At 42.7% G+C, this 23,749-nt stretch overlaps 1 protein-coding gene across 1 annotated transcript; it reads right to left on the reverse strand.

Moving 5' to 3' along the window:
* Window positions 1–7,295: 7,295 nt before the first annotated feature.
* On the reverse strand, window positions 7,296–13,469 carry PIM1 (Pim-1 proto-oncogene, serine/threonine kinase). The gene is made up of 6 exons (XM_060773165.2): window positions 13,233–13,469; window positions 13,023–13,129; window positions 12,840–12,890; window positions 11,488–11,854; window positions 9,242–9,418; window positions 7,296–8,641 (listed from the first exon to the last, which is right to left on the reverse strand). The coding sequence occupies exons 1-6, from the start codon at window positions 13,312–13,314 to the stop codon at window positions 8,484–8,486; spliced, it is 942 nt and encodes a 313-aa protein (XP_060629148.1). The 5' UTR covers window positions 13,315–13,469; the 3' UTR covers window positions 7,296–8,483.
* Between the last annotated feature and the right edge of the window lie 10,280 nt (window positions 13,470–23,749).

Genomic DNA, 23,749 nt, shown 5'->3' on the forward strand with positions numbered 1-23,749 from the left:
GCATTACATTAGCCAGCAAATACGTCTTTTAGTTTTTGAAAATTGAGGTGTGCATTACATACAATGGCACACTAGATTCAAGTAAATATGGATAGTTACATTATAGATTTCTATGGCAAGAAGAAAAAATCTGTGAAAGGTTGTTTTTCCCCCTCAAAGAACTAGCAACCTTTCTATAGAGAGCTATGAGAACAAGAGAGGTTCCACATTGGATATCTATATTTAAAACAGCACTTTTTGTTCATTCACACTAGCCTTTTAAAACCTTAAATCTCTAGCCAATGTTGTACTGCATCTCCCATCATTCCTGGTCACTGGCTGGGATTCCTAAGTAGTACAGCAGCATCTTGGGACTCAAATGCTGGGACAGGTTGTTACCATGTTTCCCTATCTTACAATTTCTTTTGAGAACTCATAATCCAGACATTTGCCTATTATTATTGTTATTTTGAATGAGTTGTTTGAATGAGAGACCATCAACGAATCCTAAGTATTGTATACTCTATTTTGAAGGGAGAAACTGACAAAACCAACTGAGTATTCCATGCCTAAGAAACCCCTATGAAACGTATGAGGTCATCATAAGTTGATAGATGACTTGAAAGCATAGATATAGAGCAGAAGTGCAGGCAAGCCTTTTCTGACTTTTAAAGGGGGATTGTTTTGACATGTGCAGTGATATTTCTAGCAGGGAATGCACAACACTATGACTTTCCCCTTCAGCTCACCTTCACTAGGTACTCACAGACGGACACCTTCTGGTGCTGCCCATCAAAGGACATTCTATATTGTTTCTGCTTTTTCTTCCATAAGTGATTGATTGCGGAAAGGAAAAAAGATCAGCAAAACAATGGGAAAACGCAAGAAGATAGCCAATAGAAGATGACAATAATAAGTGGACCTATGCCCCATAAAATTGATAATGCAGTTGCATAATAAAATCTTTGTCTGAAAACATCTACCATTACTTTTGCAAAAGGGTCAAAAGTCGTTAATATATGCCAAGCATAAAAAGATCAAAAAATAACTAGATGACAAATCATAATAGTTGTGAACATTAGAGTATAAAGCAGTGGTTCCCAACCTGTCCGTGGACCACCAGTGGTCCATAATGATAAATATATGGTTTGAAGCCTCACCATTACTACACCGTTGCCTCAAAACCATGCGGCAACGAGAGCAACTGGTCTCGCAAAACCCTCATAGTGCCGAGGCAGGCATGTAGCCAGAGGGGGAGCTTGAAAAAACACTGCCCCTACATTTTGGTTCCTTGTTAGTATAAACCAGGCATGTAGCGGGGGGGGGGGGATGTTGAGGTGCTTCAGCCCCCCCCGAAATTCTCATGGTGGTCCGCGAGAAGGCCTTACTGGTACATTATTTAAACTGTTATGTTTTTTCATATCATGATCTGATCACCATGCTCAATATATCCCATATGCATGGGGGTATTGGGGTAACGATACAAAAGGTTTGCTATGGTAGACCCTCTTTCACTCAGACTCAGCCCCCCTCCCCCCAAATCAAACTCAGCTCCCCCCGAATCAAAATCCTGGCTACGGGCCTGTGCCGAGGTAATGGGGGTGTCAGGAAGGAGAGGCTGACTACCCACAAAAGACTACTACTACCACATCAACCCTAGATTATTAAATATTGTTTTCTGTGGGCAAGCAGATGGCAACTACTGGGTGGCATATGTTCTGTATCAGAAACTAGAGCTGATGTGGACTATCCAATGCAATTTTCTGAATCAGCACCCCAAATAACCAAACCGAATCCAAAGTTGACCAAAAACTGATTCATAACCCTTTTGATATTAATGTTGGAAAGTGGTCCCTGGTCAAATGGTCCCTGGTCAAAGTGGTCCCTAGTTAAGTGCTCCCTGGCCCAGTGGTCCCTGGTCAAAAAAAGCTTGGGAACCACTGGTATAAAGAAACCACAATAAATAGCTTTTGCCATTATTTACTCTATAATTCAGACTTTGGATTTAGTGCAAAGAATGTGACTCTTTTAATTAATTTAAACAACTGTTTCACTTTTTTGTCCCTATGCACCTCATTTTGGCAGTTTTGATGCAGTGTTAGTTTTTAGCAGCTGGCTGACAAGTAAGGACCTTAGAGGAGTCCAAATACAAGCCTACTAGATATGATGATACTAGCTCTGTCTGCCTGAATACTATGTCTTCGGCCACTTCTTGGGCATTTGTGTAGTAAACAACATTACAAAACAACATTACTCTCTTCTCCCATTACTCTCTTCTTGTCATTTTAGGAAGTGAAAAGCACAACATAGCACCCAACACAACGAAATTATGCATAAGTGAAACAGCAGGTGGTGCCATTTCCTTATAACTGCTATAAATTAGTCAGAATGTAAGATAGCCCTTGAGTGGATTTTTATAATTAGCTATCGAAACTGGGGGAAACAGCATCATTGGCAGCAATGCTAGTTAAGAAACTGACACAAGGTTAAGTATCATTTCCTCCAAAGCTATTGCTCAGTTCAAGTTGGTAATGAACCACAGCTATAGTTCATTTAAAAAGAAATTGACAGACTTCATTTGGTCCCTTTGAGAAACTGAAATGAAGCATTCTGAACTTCCCCCCTAAAACCTGTTAGTAATGCAACAAAAAACTAATGGTTTCCTATTTGTAATGTAGGAGGGATAGGGATTATTCAATTTTTGTTGGACTTCAACTCCCATTATCTTTAACCATTGATGCTTTGTATGTGTGATGGGATTTAGAATCCAATTACATTGTGAGACCACAATTATAAAGCACTGGCCTGGTGCTTTCCTCCAAATTGTGCTTCTCGTGTGAGGATATGATACCATCCCAGCACTAGATGTACAGTATTAAAATTGTATTCTTTTTTTTCTATCCCAGACTGAAGTGTGGAACCATTGCTCTTGTAACAGATTAACATTGTGGTTTCACAAATATTATAAGGACCATATGTTATATAGTTTGCTGGTTGTATGACCATACAACTGGAACATTGTTACAAGGTTATTTGTGAAATGCATTGGAAGATTTTGTTTCAAAGCAAATGTTAGATAGTTATGTACGTTTCTTATTCCATAAAGTCTTTACTTTTCATTCTTTTCATAAGTAAAAGTTCTATAAGGCTTCCTGGCTTGACTTTGAAAGATTGTGCTACACTACTGGTCAAGCAATTCTGAATTAGTACAAGTATGGTACAAGAAATAGTTCTGTTCAAACACAGTGCTGAGGTATCGAGTATGATTGGGGTACATCGGGAGTGCGTCATGCCCTTGTGTATTTCTCATTGAACAGAAAAGCAAGTCATGATATCTTGCATTTATATTTACATGGGGAGGGGATTCATTCAATCTTACATGCATTGTTGGATTGCACATAATCCCAATAATCCTCACGTTTGGTTAGCGCTGATGGGGTCTATAGTGTACCCACACAGGGAAGACCATATAATTTTGGCCCTTGATTTATTTGAACACAAGATTCTCTTCCTTCCTATGTGAGGCAAAGTGTTCTTCTAGGAGACGGTTGCTCTTAGCAAAAGAATATACATGATCGTATGTCTCATATGACGCCTTGGAAATCTTGCCAGGACTCCTAACACTAGTTGCTATGTAACAGTAAGCAAACACTCTATCGTGGTGTCAATGTTGGTGCTTGTATTTCAGGTAAGTATGTCAACACAAACTGCATTTTACTATGCCATTGTGTATACAATTGAACTTGAGCATCCCTAGATTTTGGTAACCACGGGGAATCCTACAATCAAATCCTAGAAAAATATCCACTGTATACTCAGTGTTATTTGGCAACAGGCTTTAGTGGGGTGCAATTTCCTTTTGGGTCACAAGAGCACTAGCAAAACCAAAAAGAGAGTGCAAAAGATAATACTATAGCTTTAATGTTCAAAGCTAGCTCTAAACTGTGGGGCCAGAAAACAAACTCCCTCAAAAGTGTGCAAAAGAAAGCCTTTAATGTATACAAGTGCTCAGTGGTTTGTGTAATCCCCATCGGGGCCTCAAACTGGTTTCAGGATTTCCTATGTAATCATTTGCACAGCGAAACCACTTTCTTCAATACTGGTTTGAAACTGCATTAAATGATCAGTGTAGACGGGGCCTTAGTCTCCCCACCCAAGGAGATGCATTATCTTCTATCTTGCTCATAAACTCTACCTCTGAGAATAGTTGAAGGACTAAATAATACTTATATTGTTGAAGGCTTTCATGCCTGGAATTACTGAGTTGTAAGTTTTTCGGGCTGTATGACCATGTTCCAAACATTCTCTCCTGATGTTTTGTCTGCATTTGTGGCAGGCATCTTCAGAGGTTGTGAGGTTGTGACATCCTCACAACCTCTGAGGATGCCTGCCATAGATGCAGGCAAAACATCAGGAGAGAATGCTTCTGGAACATGGTCATATAGCCCGCAAAACTTACAGCAACCCTAAATAACACTTCCTAGCAAAAAGTAATCTTTTTAGGTTACTCTGTTAGATAATTTTTTGCCACATCGGAATCAATCAATGGTAACTGATGTATGCAATGAATTTGAGAAATAACAAGTAAACACTACTGAGGTCAATTAATATTAGAGGGTGCTTCTTGGTTCCTAGTTTCTTTTTTAGCCCAGAGATACAAAACTAGACAATCTGAAATGAATAAATAATTTAGATAAAAACTGCAAGAAATTAATTTGTCAGAAATCAGGTTATCTGTGGATGCCTGCCATAGATGCAGGTGAAAAGTTAGGAGATAATGCTTCTGGAACATGGCCACACAGCCTGGAAAACTTACAACATCCCAGTGATTCCGGCCATGAAAGCCTTCAACAATACATTCATCCACAACACACACACACACACACACAAGTTATGGTTTCTTTGCAAAATTGCAACAAGACTGATGCAATCTTCTGATCATCACTCTTCCTACAATTTGATTTATAGAACCTCTTCCAGATAGTTATCTGTGGTTTCGATTCTTTCTCCAGCAGGGGAAAGGGAGCAAACCGCAACCTATTCATTTGAAAGCATAAAGAAAAAAAAGTTTTGGAGGTTTGTCCTAAGGTCCCCATGATTTAGAAACAAGCTGAATAAATACAATTTTGTGTGGTGTTGAATGTTCTGCACTTCATGTTAAGTTGCCACTGCATGCATTTTTCTAACTGGGATTCATAATTGCCAAAGGCACCAGACTACCAGAGCCATTTGTCTTGGGTGGACAAGTGACAGTGTTATAGGCAGACGTCTATATGGGAGCTGAGCTGTAGCTTGCAAATTTGGGATCTGGGCTTGTGAATTGAAGTTCCCAAACATAGTGCAATCCAGGCTGAAGACTGGTGTGTGGAAATATTTTAAACACACAAGATTTGCCATCTTAATTGAAGGCTAAAGAAGGTACTAAAGGAAAAGCCTGATAGCTGCCACCATTGAGGTATGGTAGAATTCATATCCCTTTGTGTCATGATGCCCCAGACAACCTGCCAGGGTGCTATGATGCCACAACTGAAATCCAGAGCACTGTGATGTCGCAGCATAGCACAATACAGGTATCATGGTGCTTTGATGCCACAACTGAAATCCTGAGCACTATGATGTCACTATGGAGCCCCCGGTGGTGCAGTGGGTTAAAGCACTGAGCTGCTGAACTTGTTGATCGAAAGGTCACAGGTTCGATTCCGGGGAGTGGCGTGAGCTTCCGCTGTCAGCCCTAGCTTCTGCCAACCTAGCAGTTCGAAAACATGCAAATGTGAGTAGATCAATAGGTACCACTCCGGCGGGAAGGTAACGGCGCTCCATGCAGTCATGCTGGCCACATGACCTTGGAGGTGTCTACGGACAACGCTGGCTCTTCGGCTTAGAAATTGAGATGAGCACCACACCCCAGAGTCAGACATGACTGGACTTAATGTCAGAGGACTACCTTTACATTTACCTATGATGTCACAACACAGCACTATGCAGATATCAGGGAGCCAGAATAAGAAAAAAATACAGTAGTCATTTAAATTGGCTGTACACATCCACACCACTGGATGTGTACAGCATCCATACCATTGCCTCTGCCATTTTCTTACAGATCTTACTTTGTGAACATCTGCACATCTTCACTCCCACACAAAACACAGAACCCAATGCATTGTTATTTTCAAAGCCTGTTGGAGGTATGAATGGCAGTACAGTATGTGGCTCTTTATTTTTTCATGAGCTTTTCATTGTGCTGGGATCTCCAGAGTCTCTCAGCATTTCCCTTACTGATCTAACAAAGAGTGTGGAAGAAGAATGAAACAAGCCACAGGAGGAAGTCACTATCACTGAATCAGCCTCTATGCAGCTTGACTTCTGGTCATGTTTTTGTCACTTTTGTGGGAAGGTTTTCTTAGAATAAGTAACAGTCAAACAATACGTAATGGAATAAGAGCCTAGGGTGGTAATACTAACACCTGCACTTGCCTATTCCATTGAAAGGAATAAGGTTTACATCTTATATTGTGATTTCGTATTATTTCTTGCCTCTGGGTGTATATGCATACACATTTATTTTGAATTCTTTCTGCTTGTAGTGCCATGTAGATTTCATGGTGCGATAACCACCACCTCTATATCTACAGGAAATATGTTCATTTTAATTCACACAATTAGTAATATTAGTATAATGCAGTAGTGTCGGAGGAAGCAGCGGGTTAAACTGCTGAACTGAACTTACTGATTGAAGGTTGACGGTTCGAATTTGGAGCAAGGTGAGCTCCCACTGTTAGCTTCAGCTTCCGACCAAGCAGTTCAAAAACATGCAAGTGTGAGTAGATCAATAGGTACCGCTCCAGCAGGAAGGTAACAGTGTTCCATGTAGTCATGTCGGCCACATGACCTTGGAGGAGTCTATGGACAATGCCGGCTCTTTGACTTATAAATGAAGATGAGCACCATCCCCCAGAGTCTGACACGACTAGACTTAGTGTTAAGGGGATATCTTTATCTTTAGTAGTGTTGATGTATACGTTTGCTTCTGGTATCAGTTTGGGCAGAAGTGCAAATTATGGCAAGCAATGATCATGACGGTCCTAGCAGAGACAGTGCACTTACGAAGTGTGGTAATAAAATTCAAGTTAAGGCGCATAACCACACTCATAAATGTTACATCATGTTCTGTGCTTGGCCCCAATAATGATAAAATTAGTGTGTGCTATATAACAGAGTTGAACCATAAATTATAGCAAAATGTCTTCCGCTGAAGATGGGAGCAACCAATGAAAAGAATATTTCAACTGCTGTGATCATCAAAGGCCAGACTCCAGTTAAATCAAGTGATTCAATTTTATTTGAAACGGCATGTATAAAAAAAATAGCATTTCTGAATTCCCTGTACAATATTAGCTATTTAAAAAAAACAGCAGACTACACACCAATTATACAAGTTTGACAGTGTTGAAGTCCAGAGTATCTTGCTCCATTTCAGTCAGAACACTATATACAAATGCTATGTACACACAGACACTCTAAAACCTGTGGAAACATGTCTCAAACATTGAGAGGCTGAACAGCCACAGCTGGAAATATGTAGAGATAGCTGAGAGGTGATCAGCTGCTCCATACAGTGACAAGACATCAAACGGAACAGAGAAAAGACAACCCAATGAGGAAGGAATTGGAAGCGAGGAATAAGGAGGGAAGGGGCAGTGTGACAGGAAACCAGGTCAGCAGCTGTAGCAGTGAGGTGATCCATAAATAAAATAAATAAGATCCTACAAGTTAGGACATTCTTTTTTTAAAAGCCTAGAAATAAATTAAAAAAACAACAGAAGTAAAAACATTATAAACTACAATCTTCTGTACACCAAACTTTGTTCTGGTTTTGTTCTATACAAATTTACAGTTTGTTTGTTTGCATTGTTTGTGCACTTGAAGACACCTTTGCTTTCAATCGGTTGCAAGAGCAAACTCAAAAAACAATTCATATTGGACTCCAAACAGCTCAAGTCTATCACTCCAGCCTCTTCTGAAGCCATACTTTCCGAAAGGTGAAATAACCCAGGAGAATCTCGAGACAGCAGCAATGAAGGAATATTCAAGTATTTTCCTCCAGCACAGCTGAATTTGCAACTGAAGGCACTCGGATCAGATGACACAGTGAAGAAGGGCAGCCACTCCAAATCAATACCTTCCCACCCTGCTCCTGTACCCAGATTCTCCCAACTGAAACAGCAGCCTAGTCCTCTGCTCCACTCATTTCATATTGTAGGATTCAGCAGGTTATGGACACTCATGGGCTTGCCCAGTTCATCTAGTCGCAAGGAGGTTTGCAAAGGCAAGCCCCAAAGACTTCTAGTCCACTCTAGCAGGAGATGAGCTTCTTCAGGCTTGGAAAAGTCTTTGAGGTGGCCTGTATCTGGAATGAGATGAGTTTGTGTTCTTGTAAAAATCCTCACTCAGCCAGGCTCAGTAGGACAGAATTCTGCTTTGCGCCCAATTGTGGAGATCCATTGCTATTTGCTGGATTCTTGAATCAGACTGTGCAAATGGATCTCGGCTGTTTCCTGAGGCAGAAGAACATCTTGCATCCAAGAATGGTTCAGAAGGTCTTCAAAAGATGGCCGGTCTGAAGGCCGCAGAGCTAAACACCACTTGATGAGATGCTGGCATTCTAAAAAAAGAAAAGTAGAAACTTAGTATCACTGAGGAGAATCTGCAAAGCAGAGAACACGTAACATTGGTTCATGTGGCCAGAACCATGTCTATCCAGTTCATTCACCCTGACAAAGTTTGGTAACATAAGAATTCCTTGTGTTGACAATAAATAAAGTTTGGCAACAAGAAGAGCTCTTGAAAGGATAAGAACAGATCATTTGCAAAATACAACTTTGTACAGTTTGGCTAAAGTCCAAATTCTGTGAGTTGGTTTGCATCACTGAAGTGCTCCTTACATGTTGCAGCCTATCCAGTATAGCATATTTAATATGAATAACTATCATGTGACTTTCAAGACACAGGAATGTTGCAGCTGAAGTTTAACATCTGGGTGTCAAATTATTCCACCCCATATCCAGTATTACAGTGTTTGGAATCATTTAAAGTAACCTCCCCACAGATGAGAGGGAAACCATGCCCCAGGCATTCTACAATTCTTTAAATAGCTTAGTGAATGTCAAAACTGATCATGAGTGAAGGTGTGTTATGGGCAGGACTTCAGTTACACCCCCTCCCTGCATAAGTTACTGCGTAAGGGCAAAAAAAAATCACTGACCTGGAGAAACCCTTTGCCGAAAATAGACTTGAGCCCTTATTATCTCTTCGTCGTGCTCGAAGGGGATGTCACCGCAGACCATGTCGTAAAGCAATACCCCAAGTGACCAGACAGCAGCAGACCTGCCATGGTATCTGTGAAACCGGATCCATTCTGGAGGACTATAGACACGTGTTCCTGTAAAAGAGGCAGCTTTCATCAGTAAGAGCACTAAACGTGTGGACAATTCAAAAACCAGAACCATTTCATTCCCTGTCAAACAATTCTTTTTTGACTAATCTTTTCACTGTTGGTCATGTCGATAAATATAGATAGCTTTCCACTGACATTAAGTCTAGTCGTATCCGACGCTGGGGGGTGGTGCTCATCTCCATTTCTAAGCCGAAGAGCCAGCGTTGTCCGTAGACACCTCCAAGGTCATGCAGTCAGCATGACTGCATGGAGCGCCGTTACCTTCTCAATAGAGTGGTACCAATTGATTTACTCACATTCGCATGTTTTTGCACTGTTAGGTTGGCAGAAGCTGGGGCTAACAGCAGGAGCTCACCCCACTCCCTAAATTCTAACTGCAACCTTTCAGTAAGCAAGCTCAGTGGTTTAACCCGCTGTGCCACTGGGGGCTCAACGTAGATGAATACACCAGAACTGAAAAAGCAATCGTTTTCTTTTGAAGAAAGGCCAGAGTGTGTTGGCTGTTTGAAAACCAATTATAAATGAACTAACCCCCGCTCTGAGGCAGCTGGGGGTGACGCACTGCAAATATCTGATCTCTCCCCATTCCCCCGCAGGAAGCAAGGATACTGAGGTCAGAGCAGCTTGTCTGGTTTCCAGCCACGTGACTGTTGTTTACAAACTTTGGGTTGTAAAAAACTACTCCCTGGTCCACCAGGGGGCAGCACACGATTGAGAAACAATGCCAGAAGGAGGGCAACGTGGGGAGGAGCTAACCCATCCCTGGTCATTAACCGTTATTAAATTAAAAGCAAAACAAAACAAAACAAGCAAGGCAGCTCATGCCGCTCAAAACAAACCGCGATTTTTGCCATTTTTTTAAGTCAACGGCTTCCAGGAGCCGTTAGCAACACAAGAAGCTTGGTTTGTTTTGGTTTTTTTTTTTCCTCACACAATTTGTGTCACGAGCAGATCAAGTTCTAATCTAAACACAGTGATATTTGAATTACAATCCTGGCTCCCTCCAAAAAAAAAAAAAAAAAAACGCCCTAGAAATAGCATACACGTACTTCTTAGTAGGAAAGTAACTAGCTGTAACAGATCTCTCAGAGATTAAATTTCACAACATTCATGCCATGACGCAAAGCAACTTCCCAGTTGAGATGATTAATTTAGTGAGATGGCAGAGACAACAATTCTTCTGAGCCATCGCCTGCCTCCCCCTCTCCTTTTGTACTTAGCCATCACTGAGAAGGGCAAAATATAAAAGCATTTTCTCCCCATTTACTACATAGCCACAATACAATCGAAGCTTTCCATTACAGTTGCAAGGCTAGATTAGCATTGTGGTTTTGAACAGCATGGCTCCATGCATGTTTACATTCAGCTTAGGTCTCTAAGACCCAAGCTCATCTGAATTACCTAGCAGGTGAATTAGCAGCCATAATCTCAGGAGATTGACAAGAGATCTATCACCTAACTTCACTTTCTATGTCCACACTGTAAGTAGGTTTGTGGGTCCCTAGGAATTAGAGAAGCTCAATCTCTCCTCAAGGATTTCTTTTTGTTTATGTTTTCATGTCAGGAGCGATTTGAGAAACTGCAAGTTGCTTCTGGTGTAAGAGAATTGGCCATCTGCAAGGATGTTACCCAGGGGACACCTGGATGTTTTCATGTTTTACCATCCTAGTGGGAGGCTTCTCTCATGTTCCCACATGGGAAGCTGGAGCTGACAGATGGGAGCTCACCCTTTCCCCCAGATTTGAACCACTGATCTTTCGGTCAGCAGTTCAGCCGGCACAAGGATTTAAACCACTGCACCACAGGGGGCTCCTTAAGGACTCATAATTGATGGAAAGTAAAATCTCCTAGCAACGGACGGGTTTGTAGGCAAACAGTAAATCTGGACAAAACTCATTTCCCAGGGACAAGTCATCCAGTTTTAGAGGAAGAACATGTTCCTCTCCTGAGAAGTTACTGAGCACTCACAGGCAGGGAACACAGTGTTGTCAAAGGGGGGGGGGGCACTCCCTGGCTCACAGCAGCAAATGGAAACGGATCATGCTCATGCTCACCATCGAAATCAGTGTACACTGTGTCCTTGAGAAGTGCCCCAGATCCAAAGTCTATAAGTTTGAGTACTCCGGTATTGAGGTCAATGAGGATATTCTCATCTTTGATATCCCGGTGGAGGACCCCACAGTTGTGGCAATGCCGGACGGCCTCCAAGACCTGGCGGAAAAAGCTGCGGGCCAAGTCCTCGGGAAGAGCCCCTCGCTCTGTGATGAAGTCAAAGAGGTCCTGCACGGGCTCCGGGCGCTCCAGCACCAACACAAAGCTGTCCGGCCTCTCGAACCAATCCAGGAGCCGGATCACGCCGCGGAAGCCGGATCCCACCTTTTTCAGGAGCAGGATCTCCATGGGCACCCTCATCCCACCGGGCTGTTGGAGGGGAAAGGAGAAGACATGGCTTGTGAAGAGCTGACCCACACACAAAGAGAGGCCCAAACCTCCCCATTCAAGCAGGCTTTGAAGAAGTTTTGGTTTGCCATGCTGTAAATATTTCTACATGGTTTTAGGAGATGTTCTGAACTTGAACTATTCTGTTTATAGTGTTGCGACCTGCTTTCGAGTCATGTTAAACAACTAAATATAATAATAAATACAATATTCAACCCTCTCTTAAACATGAGTCACGCGTAAGAGAAGAAAGCAGGATGTAAACAAATAATATAAATATACGGTATGCAAATACATATAACAATATAGCAACACAGCACTCTCTGTTAACCAGCACCCAGTAGTCAACTGTAATAGTTATTATTATTTTCCAGCAGGCTGTGGCTTTCCAATAGAAAGGGACTCACCCATCTCCCCAAATATTAAATTTTGGTGCCTGTTGCTTGAGAGTTCTGGTTATTTGAGAGAGTTCTGGTTATTTGAGAGTCAACTGTATTATTATTATTACTTAGAAGGCTATAGGTTTCCAATAGAACAGGATTCACCCACCCCTTCTCCACAAATATTACATTTTGATTCCAGTTGCTTGAGAGTCCCGGTTATCTGAGAGTCTACTGTAATGACTGTTATTATTTTCTAGCAGGCTATGGCTGCTAGAAAATAATAGTTTCCCAATCTCCCCAAATATTAAATGTTGATGCCGGTTGCTTGAGAGTCCCGGTAATCCGAGAGTCGACTGTAATAGTTGTTATTATTTTCTAGCCAGCTATGGCTTTCAATAGAAAAGGAGCCCCCCCCCCCTTCTCCCCAAATATTAAATGTTGATGCCGGTTGCTTGAGAGTCCCGGTTATCTGAGAGTCGACTGTAATAATTATTACTTTCTAGCAGGCTGTGGCTTTCCAATAGGAAAGGACTCTCCCCCTCCCCAACCTCCCCTTCCCGCAAGCATCCCACCCAGACACTCACCAGTTCCCCCCATTCAGAAACCCGGTCTCGGGACACATGCTTAATGGCCACCTGCGAAGAGAAACAAAATAGAGATGAGGATAGGATGGGGATGAATGGGGCGCTTAAGGGAAGGCGGGAAGATGCCTGGAGGAGGGAGGAGGAAGGGGTCCCCATCCGAAAGCACCCCTCCCTCGGACTCACCGGAGCGCCGTCGGCCAGCCTGGTGCCGGAATAGACCGACCCGAAGCCTCCGCTCCCGAGCAGCGGGCCCACCTGGTAGAGCTTCTCCAGGGGCTCCTTCTCCTTCCCTGCTCAAGAGAGAGAGAGAGAGAGAGAAGGGAGGTCAGTGCACTGCAGATCCCCAAAGACAATGGATAGAACGGGTCTCCCCAAACTCTCGCTCCTCCTGACCTGGAAGAGGCTTCAGCGGGTGCAATTCCCCTCCAGGCGCGGAGCACAAATGCGCCAGCGAGTTGATCTTGGAGAGAAGCATGCTCGAAGGTGGAGGCAGCAAGGGGGGGAAAGGCAAGAGCAGCGGCGGCGGCGGCGTCTCTCTTTCTCTGTGTGTCTCCCTCCGGAGCGGCTTCGGGCGGGGTCGCGCCGGGCCAGGCTTCTCCCTCCCGTGTGGCGCGGCGGCCCGGCTCCAGCCGCCTGTAGTAAAAAGGGGCGGGGCCTCCGGGCCAGGGAAGCCGGCGTTGCCTGGCCACGCCCATCCGGCGCCGCCTCCGCCAATCGCGGACGCCCTCCTCGCCGTCAGAATGGGGAGCTGCTCAAAGGAGGGCTCGACGTGGCGGGAAGGAAAAGGCGCCAAAGCTGAGCGCGCGGGGGGAGAAAGAGAGACACACACACAGAAAGGGTTAAAAGCAAGCCCATCTCCATGGCGGGAAAATGTATCCAGGCGAGGAAGGAGGGAGAAGGCAGCCCACGCTGGTTTTTTTGTCACAAAGCATCAAAGCAGTCCTTTCACACATAATAGAGTGCATTTCAGTTCTGCTCTACCCAAATGAATGGCAGGTGCAGGTTTTCCTCTCGCCTCCCATTGTCTTACTGGGTTGGAAATGCTAAGGCTGGGTCTACACTGCCATATAATAATTTGGGGATCTGGCTTGTTGTTCATTCGTTCAGTCGTCTCCGACTCTTCGTGACCTCATGGACCAGCCCACGCCAGAGCTCCCTGTCGGCCGTCACCACACCCAGCTCCTTCAAGGCCAGTCCAGTCACTTCAAGGATGCCATCCATCCATCTTGCCCTTGGTCGGCCCCTCTTCCTTTTGCCTTCCACTTTCCCCAGCATAATTGTCTTCTCTAGGCTTTGCTGTCTCCTCATGATGTGGCCAAAGTACTTCAACTTTGTCTCTAGTATCCTTCCCCCCAGTGAGCAGCTGGGCTTTATTTCCTGGAGGATGGACTGGTTGGATCTTCTCGCAGTCCAAGGCACTCTCAGAACTTTCCTCCAGCCCCACAGCTCAAAAGCATCGATCTTCCTTCGCTCAGCCTTCCCTAAGGTCCAGCTCTCACCTCCGTAGGTGACTACAGGGAATACCATGGCTTTGACTAGGCGGATCTTTGTTGCCAGTCTGATGTCTCTACTCTTCACTATTTTATCAAGATTGGACATTGCTCTCCTCACAAGAAGTAAGCATCTTCTGATTTCCTGGCCAGTCTGCATCTGCAGTAATCTTTGCGCCTAGAAATACAAAGTCTGTCACAGCCTCCACATTTTCTACCAGTATTAAAAAACTCAAAAATTACAACAGCAAAACAACAGGGAGTAAACAATCAAATCATCTCTCAAAGAAAGATTCCCCCAGGCACTTCCAAGCCATTAAATGCTAATCAAGGTGGTCAGTTGAAACATTCACACCTAGCTCCAGCAGACAAAAGTCCTTTGTCACATCCTGATCTTTCCACAGATATATAAACCCATTTTCCTACTTCCAACAGACCTCACTACCTCTGAGGATGCTTGCCATAGATGCAGGCGAAACGTCAGGAGAAAATGCCTCTAGAACATGGCCATATAGCCTGGAAAACCTACAACAACCCAATTTGGGGACCCCTCAGCACCAAGTGCCGCTCTGGGCCAGAGTGAACAGAGAGGGGCCCAAGGGGACAATTCCAGCTTGTCTCCTGTGCTATTCTAATAATGTAACATAATATATTGTATTCTATTGTATTGTATTATATTGTAATATATTGTATTATATAATATAATATAATATATTGACCTTGAAGGAGCTGGGAGCTCTGGCGTGGACTGGTCCATGAAGTCACGAAGAGTCGGAAACGACTGAACAAATGAACAACAACATTATATTGTATATACATCTATATGAATAAAAATGTAATGTCCGTTTGTGGGATTAACATAACTCAAAAACGACTGGATGAATTGACACCAAATTTGGACACAATACAACCATCAGGCAAGCAAGTGTCCATCACTCACAAAAACACTGAAAAACAGCAGAAAAGACTTTAAAAGCCATTTTTTTAAAAAAAAATGCATTACAACACATGTGCAAAACTACACATATACACATATACACAAATATATACACACAAAACACATATACACAGACTGGGCCACAGCAACCTGTGGCAGGGGATGGCTAGTATAATATATATAATATATAATGTAATGCAATATAATACTACTACTAATAATATGATATTATAATTATATATTTGTATTACATGTAATATTACTAATAATATTAAATATAATGGTGTAGTACAATATAGTAATAATTAATACTGATATTGTACTATGCTAATAATATCATATATTGTATGTATATATATCTTGCAAGCCGCTCTGAGTCCCCATTGGGGTGAGAAGGGCAGCATATAAATGTCGTAAATAAATAAATATAATCCAGATAGGGTTGTTGTAGGGTTTTTTTTGGGCTATATGGCCATGCTCTAGAGGCATTCTCTCCTGACGTTTCGCCTGCATCTATGGCAAGCATCCTCAGAGGTAGTGAGGTTTGATGTGGACTGGGTTAGGTAAAGGTAAAAGTTTCCCCCTGACATTAAGACTAGTTGTATCTGACTCTGGGTGGTGGTGCTCATCTCCGTTTCTAAGCCCAAGAGCCAGCATTGCCCGTAGATACCTCCAAGGTCATGTGGCCGGTATGACTGCATGGAGTGCCGTTACCTTCCCGCCGGAGTGGTACCTATTGATACCTAGTGGTACCGTTTGTGGCTGGGTTACCTGCCATGGGCCAACTTGGACCCTCCAGGTGTTTTGGACTTCAACTCCTAACAGCCTCGGGCCCCTTCTTTTTCTCCCTCAGCCCGAGGCTGGTGGGGGTGGTGGGAGTTGAAGACCAAAGCACCAGGAGGGCCCAAGTTGGCCCAAGCCTGGTATATTTATTATCTATTATTTATTTACAACATTTCTACCCCGCCCTTCTCAACCCCCGTGGGGGGACTCAGAGCAGCTAACACTGGCAACAATTCGATGCCCGCAAATATCACAATAAACAACAATATAAAACCATAAATCCTCAGAGAGTTTGATGTCTGTTGGAAACTAGGGTTTACATATCTATGGAATGTCCTGGGTGTGAGAAAGAACTCTTGTTTGTTTGAGGTAGGTGTGAATATTTCAATTCGCCACCTTGATTGGCATTTAATGGCCTCACAGTTTCAAGGTCTGGCTTCTTACTGTCTGGGGGAATACTGTGTTGGAATGTGTTAGCTGGCCCTGATTGTTTCTGGACTGGTGTTCCCCCGTGTTTGAGAGTTGTTCTTTATTTACTGTTATAATTTTAGAGATTTTTTAATACTGGTAGCCAGATTTTGTTCATTTTCATGATTTCCTCCTTTCTGTTAAAATTATCCACATGCTTGTGGATTTCAATGGCTTCTCTGTGTAGTCTGACTTGGTAGTTGTTAGAGTGGTCCAACATTTCTGTGTTCTCAAATAATATGTTGTGTCCAGGTTGGTTCATCAGGTGCCCTGCTATGGCTGACTTCTCTGGTTGAAGCAGTCCGCAGTGCCTTTCATGTTCCTACTCCCAGGCAGTAAAAAGCCAGACCTTGAAACTGTTAGGCCATTAAATGCTAATCAAGGTGTCCAATAGAAACATTCATGTCTGCTTCAAAAAGACAAGAGTTATTTCTCCCACCCTGGACTTTCCACAGACTTATAAACCCAATTTTCCTAGTTCCAACAGACCTCACAACCTCTAAGGATGCCTGCCATAGATACAGGCGAAACGTCAGGAGAGAATGCTTCTGGAAGATGGCCATACAGCCCGGAAAACTCGGAGGGCCATATGATTTCCTAGCCCTGCTTGTCCACATTTTCTCAGGTAGCACCTAATGGCTATGGGCTGAACTAATGCAAGTTGTCTCTGAAATAGAAAGTGCGGAATGATGCCGAGGCGAAAGAAAAGATTACCACAAATGCTTACTGCAGCCAATTAGGCCAGGAGGTCCTGGATGTAAAGCTGTACGCTGGATGAGTACGTACTAAAATCTAATCTGATGCAGACTCTGCGTCCGACAGGATAGGAGTGATGCTTCCTTTGAAGTGGAGAGTTCATATTGTCAGCAGGTTTTTCTTTAATTCTGGGAACAAGCATAACAACATCCCTAATTATTTGGATAAATTTGCACTCTGGCTTATCTTGTTTCACATTATAAATTCATGTACATCTCTGTGTAAGTGCCTCTTAGTTGCCTATTAACTTATAGTAACCCCGTGAATTTCATTAGGTTCTTCTTCAGTAAGAGGTACTAAGGCCCTTCCACACAGCCCTATATCCCAGAATATCAAGGCAGAAAATCCCACAATATCTGCTTTGAATTGGGATATCTGAGTCCACACTGCCATATATTCCAGTTCAAAGCAGAACAGGTGGGATTTTATTCAGCTGTGTAGAAGGGGGCTCAGGGTTGGTTTTGCAGGTTTCTTTGCATCATAGAGTTGGAAGAGATCTCATGAGCCATCCAGTCCAACCCCCTGCCAAGAAGCAGGAAAATTGCATTCAAAGCACCCCTGACAGATGGCCATCCAGCCTTTGTTTAAAAGCTTCCAAAGAAAGAGCCTCCACCACAGTCTGGGGCAGAGAGTTTCACTGCTGAACAGTTCTCACAATTAGGAAGTTCTTCAAGTTCAGGTGGAATCTCCTTTCCTGTATTTCTTCTTCCTCAGAAATATACTCTACAATAATAATAATAATAATAATAATAATAATAATCTTTATTTGTACCCCGCCACCATCTCCCCAATGGGGACTGGTTTGAAGGCACTTAAAACAATGCTGTTCTTTAGCAGTCTATCATCCAAGTACTAACCAGGCCTAACTTTGCTTGGTTTCCAAAATCATATGGAATCTGGTGCTTTGAGAATAATTTAAATTGGAATTTTGCTCTGTACAGTATACACATTTTTTTGTAACTGCGGCGAGAAAAACAGTGTTTTCATTGGCTGTTTTGCACATCAGATCATAAAGCTTTCCGCAACCTTTGTCTTGTTCTCAGAAGCATTATGTGTGTCCTGCCAGTATTACAATGACAAAAGATAAACAAACATGCAAGCTTTAAGGGAAATGTTGTCAGATTAAGTGTTTTCCTTGTTTTTATTACACTTAAATATGTGAATCAAAATACCAGAGCATTTTGCAACATTTTGTTTCAAGTGAACTCAAAAGGGGGGGGGGGGCACAGCTGTCTTTGAAAAAACAAACACAGTTTATGGGAAGCCAAGTATTTTGGTAATCTGAAAGTGAAACTATATGAATACAAGTGAAACTGATGACTTTTTGTCCAGAGAAATGCAGGGCACAAGTTCAGCACAGTGCAGAAAAAAGGTAGCAAAGGCTGGTTTCAAGCTTGCGTCTTTTGTAATATTAAGATCTATTTCTTTTAGTAAATTAAAATATAGGGTTTTTTTGGACTGTATGGCCATGTTCCAGAAGCATTCTCTCCTGACATTTCGCCTGCATCTACGGCAGACATCCTCAGAGGTTGTGGGGTCTGTTGGAAACTAGGAAAACTGGGTTTTTATATCTGTGGAGAGTCCAGGGTGGGAGAAAGAACTCTTGTCTGTTTACACCTAGCTCCAACAGATGAGAGTTCTTTCCCCCACCCTGAACTTTCCACAGCTATATAAACCCAATTTTCCTAGTTTCCAACAGACCTCACAACCTCTAAGGATGTATGCCATAGATGCAGGTGAAATGTCTGGAGAGAATGCTTCTGAAACATAGCCATACAGGGCGAAAAAACCTACAACAACCCAGTTGAAACAATTTAACCAATGTAAACAACTCCAGATTAAAATCCACAAATAAATGGAACAAATTAAAATACTTTTTAAAAACCTCTATGAGGTAAAAACAGCTTAATAATATTTGTGCCAATGATATACATGCAATGAAACTGGATTTATCCACTCAACTTCTTTGACAAAATCAGGAAAACTTGGAAGGTGAGAGATCAGAAAACTCGTTTAATACGTTCTAGTTTTAGTGCTTCTATTATCCTACACTTGTACAATCATAGTGATAGCACTAAAAAGTGGCCCACTAAAGGATGTACCTGAGACATGCCATTACCTGGGGTAGAATAATCCCAATCCTTTTAGACAACTTTCAGAGAGGTGACAGGACAGGGACAGCGAGGCATCCCTCCCAAAAGAAACCAGCTCTGTGAATGTAGGAGAGACCCCTTTGGATATGATAGACTAAAAGGAGTTGGAAAATTACAAAAGCAAACAGCCTTTCATTGCTAGTGTGATTTAGCAAGGCTTATAATGTAGTAAAATATATGTGATTTGTTTTGATCCCCATTCTACTCAGAGTGAAATGTATCAGTGCCTCTTCTATCCAAGGAATGGTTATTAATAAAAGAAGCCAGTAATTGACTATATGTGATACTAACGCCTGACTAGCATTGAAAAGCCAGTGAAGATGCCATGTGGCAAATGTTTAAAAGGTGCTGCAATTCTTCAGTCTCACAAAAACCTTTCCTTCTGAACAGAAACCTTGTTGTTTTGAGACCTGAATGTACTCTTGATTCTCTGACCTGAAAGATTCCCCCAGACCTTCCCTTCCTCACCACAAACTTCTATTTTTGTATGCAATATTCAAGAATTTACTTTTCATACATAATGGAAGAACTTCTTCAGATAAATTTATCAGTTGTTTCTCACAGAGCAATTCTATACCACAGTTATGCCAGGAGTGGAGAGATATACAGCTGTTAACTGCTGGTCTTGACCTATGAAGCCCTATACAGTTCCGGCCCAGTTTACTTATCCGAATGCATCTCCCTCTTTGACCCACATCGGAGTTTATGATCATCAGGGGAGGCCCTGCTCTCGATCCCGCCACCCTCGCAAGCGCGATTGACAGGGATGAGAGACAGGACCTTCTCGGTGGTGGCCCCTCATATGTGGAATGCACTCCCCAGTGAAATCAAGGCGACTCCTTCTCTCCTCTCCTTCAGGAAGAAACCCAAGTCTTGGCTTTGGGACCAAGCATTGTAAATTAAGACCTTGGACTGGAACTCTGGACTATGATTTGGATTTGCGGACTCAGACTTGGTTGTGTTAATATTTTAAGGGTCAATTTTTAAAAATATATTTTATTGCTTTATTAATGTATTTTTATTGCTGTTAAGCTGTTCATGTTTCTTTGTCGGCGTCTAATGACTGCTAATTGTAAGCCATCCTGAGTCCACCTTCAGAGGTTGAGAAGGATGGGATACAAATACTATATATATATATATATATATATATATATATATATATCCTAGAATTTCAAATTAATTAATATCAATATTCCGTTGCTTCCTTCATACCTTTCATGTAATATCTAGAGGTGGATCTACACTGACCCATAACCCAAGGCCAATCCAATGTGCTGAATACCAGAACATGGTCCAGACAGGGACTCTCCCAACCACAGTAGAGGTGAGAGGGAGTTATGACTGCTCAGAGGCAGTGAATGTGTCTTGGTGCTGCTGGACACCTAAACTAACTGTCTCCTCTACCAGACTCCAGCCGCAACATGAGCCCTACCTGTCTACCGCCACATGCCATAATATCAGCTGTGGCGCCCTGGCACCCAGTGGAGATGAGAACAGGAACTTCCATTTCCCTCCATTCCCAGTGCACCCCATCATCCCATCCCATGTAACAGCATGTGATGGCAGACAGGTAGAATCTGTGTTATGACCAGAGACTGCCGTGGCATGGAAAATGGGGTGCCATCCCATGATCCCTGGGTTGAATGAACCTGGGAAACACAGAATGGTAGTGGGGACAGCTGTGGTTTGTTTCAGAACCAGCCCAACTGTTCTCACTGGTTGTAAATTGGGAGCTAGTCTGAATTCTGTGTTATAAAAATTCCATATTTGCAGGTTTGACTTTTGCAAGTTTGGTTACACTATGTAACCCGATTTTTGTTCCTGGGTTATAAATGTCATTTCCTAATTGTTTCAATCACAAAAACGTAGAAAAATATTATTAAACGGCTAAAACGTTGTTCTTCTGGGACACCTGCAGCACATTTTGCTACAGTTTTTCAATAAATATCTCATAGAGTCTCAACCAATTCAACATAGTTTGTGGCAGCCACAAAAATGAAGTTTCTGGAGTATAACAACTACTTTCAAAGTAAGTACCACACAAGGAAATAACACTTTCAAACTAGGAATAGACCCCTCCTCCCAAATTTTGTTACAGAGTGTTCACGGTTTTGATTGAAATGTTCTGTCTAGGAATCTATAGGTTCTCCAGGGTGATTCTATGGTCAGTCTCTGATAAATGTTGACCATAGAGTCATGCTGGAAGACTTATTATGACATCATCACACTAGGGAATAAATCCACTTAAAATCCAGTTTCTGCCTCCTGCAGAATTCTGGAGTTTGTAGTTTAGTGAGGCTGTTAAAGGCTTCTCCCTAAACTATAAACTTCAGAACTCTGCAAGAGGCAGCAACGAGATTTAAAGTGGATTCATTCTCTAGTAGATTCTAAATTGGTGTTCTCTCAGGCATTTTTTTAAAATTCCCATTTTTCCCTTTCATGGAGTCTTGTACCCCTAACCCCAGTGAGTATGTCCGGCAAACTATAATGTAAGAACTAGTGTATTGCAACTCTTTCCCACCAAGTACATTTAACATGGGATATATTGTGATTATCTAGAGGAAGCTGTGGCTATTGCAAGACATTAGGAAACTAATTCACTTGACTCCAACTAGAAAATAAAGTAGATATTGAAACATCCTTCTATTTTGCGTGAATTCACGTGATATTCTAGACTCTGGTGAAAGAAATGGCATGGCTATTAACAAGCATTTGGAGATTTCTGAGAATAGCAGCAAATGTCTTCATCATCAGCACAATCTTGACCTGTTTGGCTGCCATGGTAAAGTCAGCTTTGATTGAATTTCTCTGCTAATCTTGTCATGACTTCATCTCTTCCTGAAAACAGCAGCAGGGAAATCTTGGCAGCTGAACTCCTTTCACCTCCTCCTCCTTTCTTAGCTCAAGCAAAAATCCCAGTGGAGAATTCTTGAGCACAGCATCTTTCCACAGAAGTCGCTGGATCAAATGCTTTGCAGAATTCCATAGATAAGACAAATAATTTACCGTCATGGCGTTCTGATTACTCAGTCTCTTAGCATTTACTGCAAAGAGCTCACGCCAGTAGTATCTAAATTATTACAGACGATGCTCCTCCATGTACTTGTGTTGTCATTTTACAACAGGGTTGGCAATCTGTCTCCTTCCTCCTTGTCTCTTGCCACTAGCCATTCTGGCCAGGGAGGATGAGAGCTGAAGTCCAACAATATCTGAGGACCACTGGTATCCAGCATCCTAAACAGACCCAGGAAGTAAATAGCTTGGATGGGATTCACATGAAATGCTAATGAATGTTGTTTTCTTGTTTTATTTAAATACAGAGACTCATACAGAGCTGTTTAGTCTTCTTTCTGAGCTGTAACAAACCTACTGTAACTATTTTCTCAGACTCACCCAAAATCAGATACAGTCATTCCTCCACATTTGTGGTTTTGATGGATTTGATTAGTCATGATTTGATTAAAAATGTTCTTTTTAGGAATGTCCATTCCCTCCAGTGTGACTCTATAGCAGGCATGGGCAAACTTTCTAACTTGGGGGCCACGTGGCAGGCTGGAGTGGGTGGGTGGGCCAGAAGAGAATGGGGTTCTCCCCAAGTCCCCTCCTTGCCCTTTCCTCCACTTCCTCTTCTCTTTCAGAGACAGAAAGTGAAGGAAAGATGGGAAATGTTTGGATCCCAAAATGGTTGGTCTTGGTCAGGATGAGATAGTGGACCAGAGAGAAAAAGTGTAGCATGAGACCCTGTATTGCTTACTCCTGATCTAGAATCCTAGAGCTGGAAGGGACCCCCAAGGGCCATCCAGTCCAACCCCCACCATGCAAAAAGGCACAATCAAAGCACTCCCGATAGACAGTCTCTGTGGAAAAGCCTCCAGAGAAGGAGACTCCACCACACTTTGAGGCAGCCTATGCCACTCTCCAACAGCTCTTACTCTCTGGAAGTTCTTCCTAATCTTTTCAGTTGAATCTCCTTCCCTGCCATTTGAAACCATTGCTCCCTTGTGCCCTGGTCTCTAGAGTAGCAGAAAGTCAGTATTCCCCCTCTTCCTCCTCAATGAGATAACTTTTTACATCTTGAAGTGTGGTTCTCATGTCCCCTCTCTACCTTCTCTTCTCCCAGCTAAACATCCCTCAGGAAGAAAGGCGGAAGGAAAAAGAAAAGGGAGAAAGGGAGTAAGAGAAGGACGGAAGGAAAAGTAGAAGAAAATGGAGGGAGGGAGGGAAGAAAGATAAAAGGGAAGGAAGGAGGGAAGGAAGGAAGGAGAAAGAGAGAGGGGGAAGGAGGGAGGAAAGAGGGAAAGGAAGGGATGACGAAAGGGTGGA

Source organism: Anolis sagrei, chromosome 4 (assembly GCF_037176765.1).
Source record: "Anolis sagrei isolate rAnoSag1 chromosome 4, rAnoSag1.mat, whole genome shotgun sequence".
NCBI classification, from domain to species: domain Eukaryota; kingdom Metazoa; phylum Chordata; class Lepidosauria; order Squamata; family Dactyloidae; genus Anolis; species Anolis sagrei.

Bases quoted from the DNA above. Each gene is read 5' to 3' on its own strand.
- PIM1 (XM_060773165.2), bottom strand. From the start codon at position 13,314: ATGCTTCTCTCCAAGATCAACTCGCTGGCGCATTTGTGCTCCGCGCCT. The intron at 13,130-13,232 runs GTCAGGAGGAGC...TCTCTTGAGCAG, and splicing joins CCCGCTGAAGCCTCTTCCAG to GGAAGGAGAAGGAGCCCCTG. The intron at 8,642-9,241 runs GTCAGTGATTTT...TTCTTTTTTTAG, and splicing joins TCGGCAAAGGGTTTCTCCAG to AATGCCAGCATCTCATCAAG.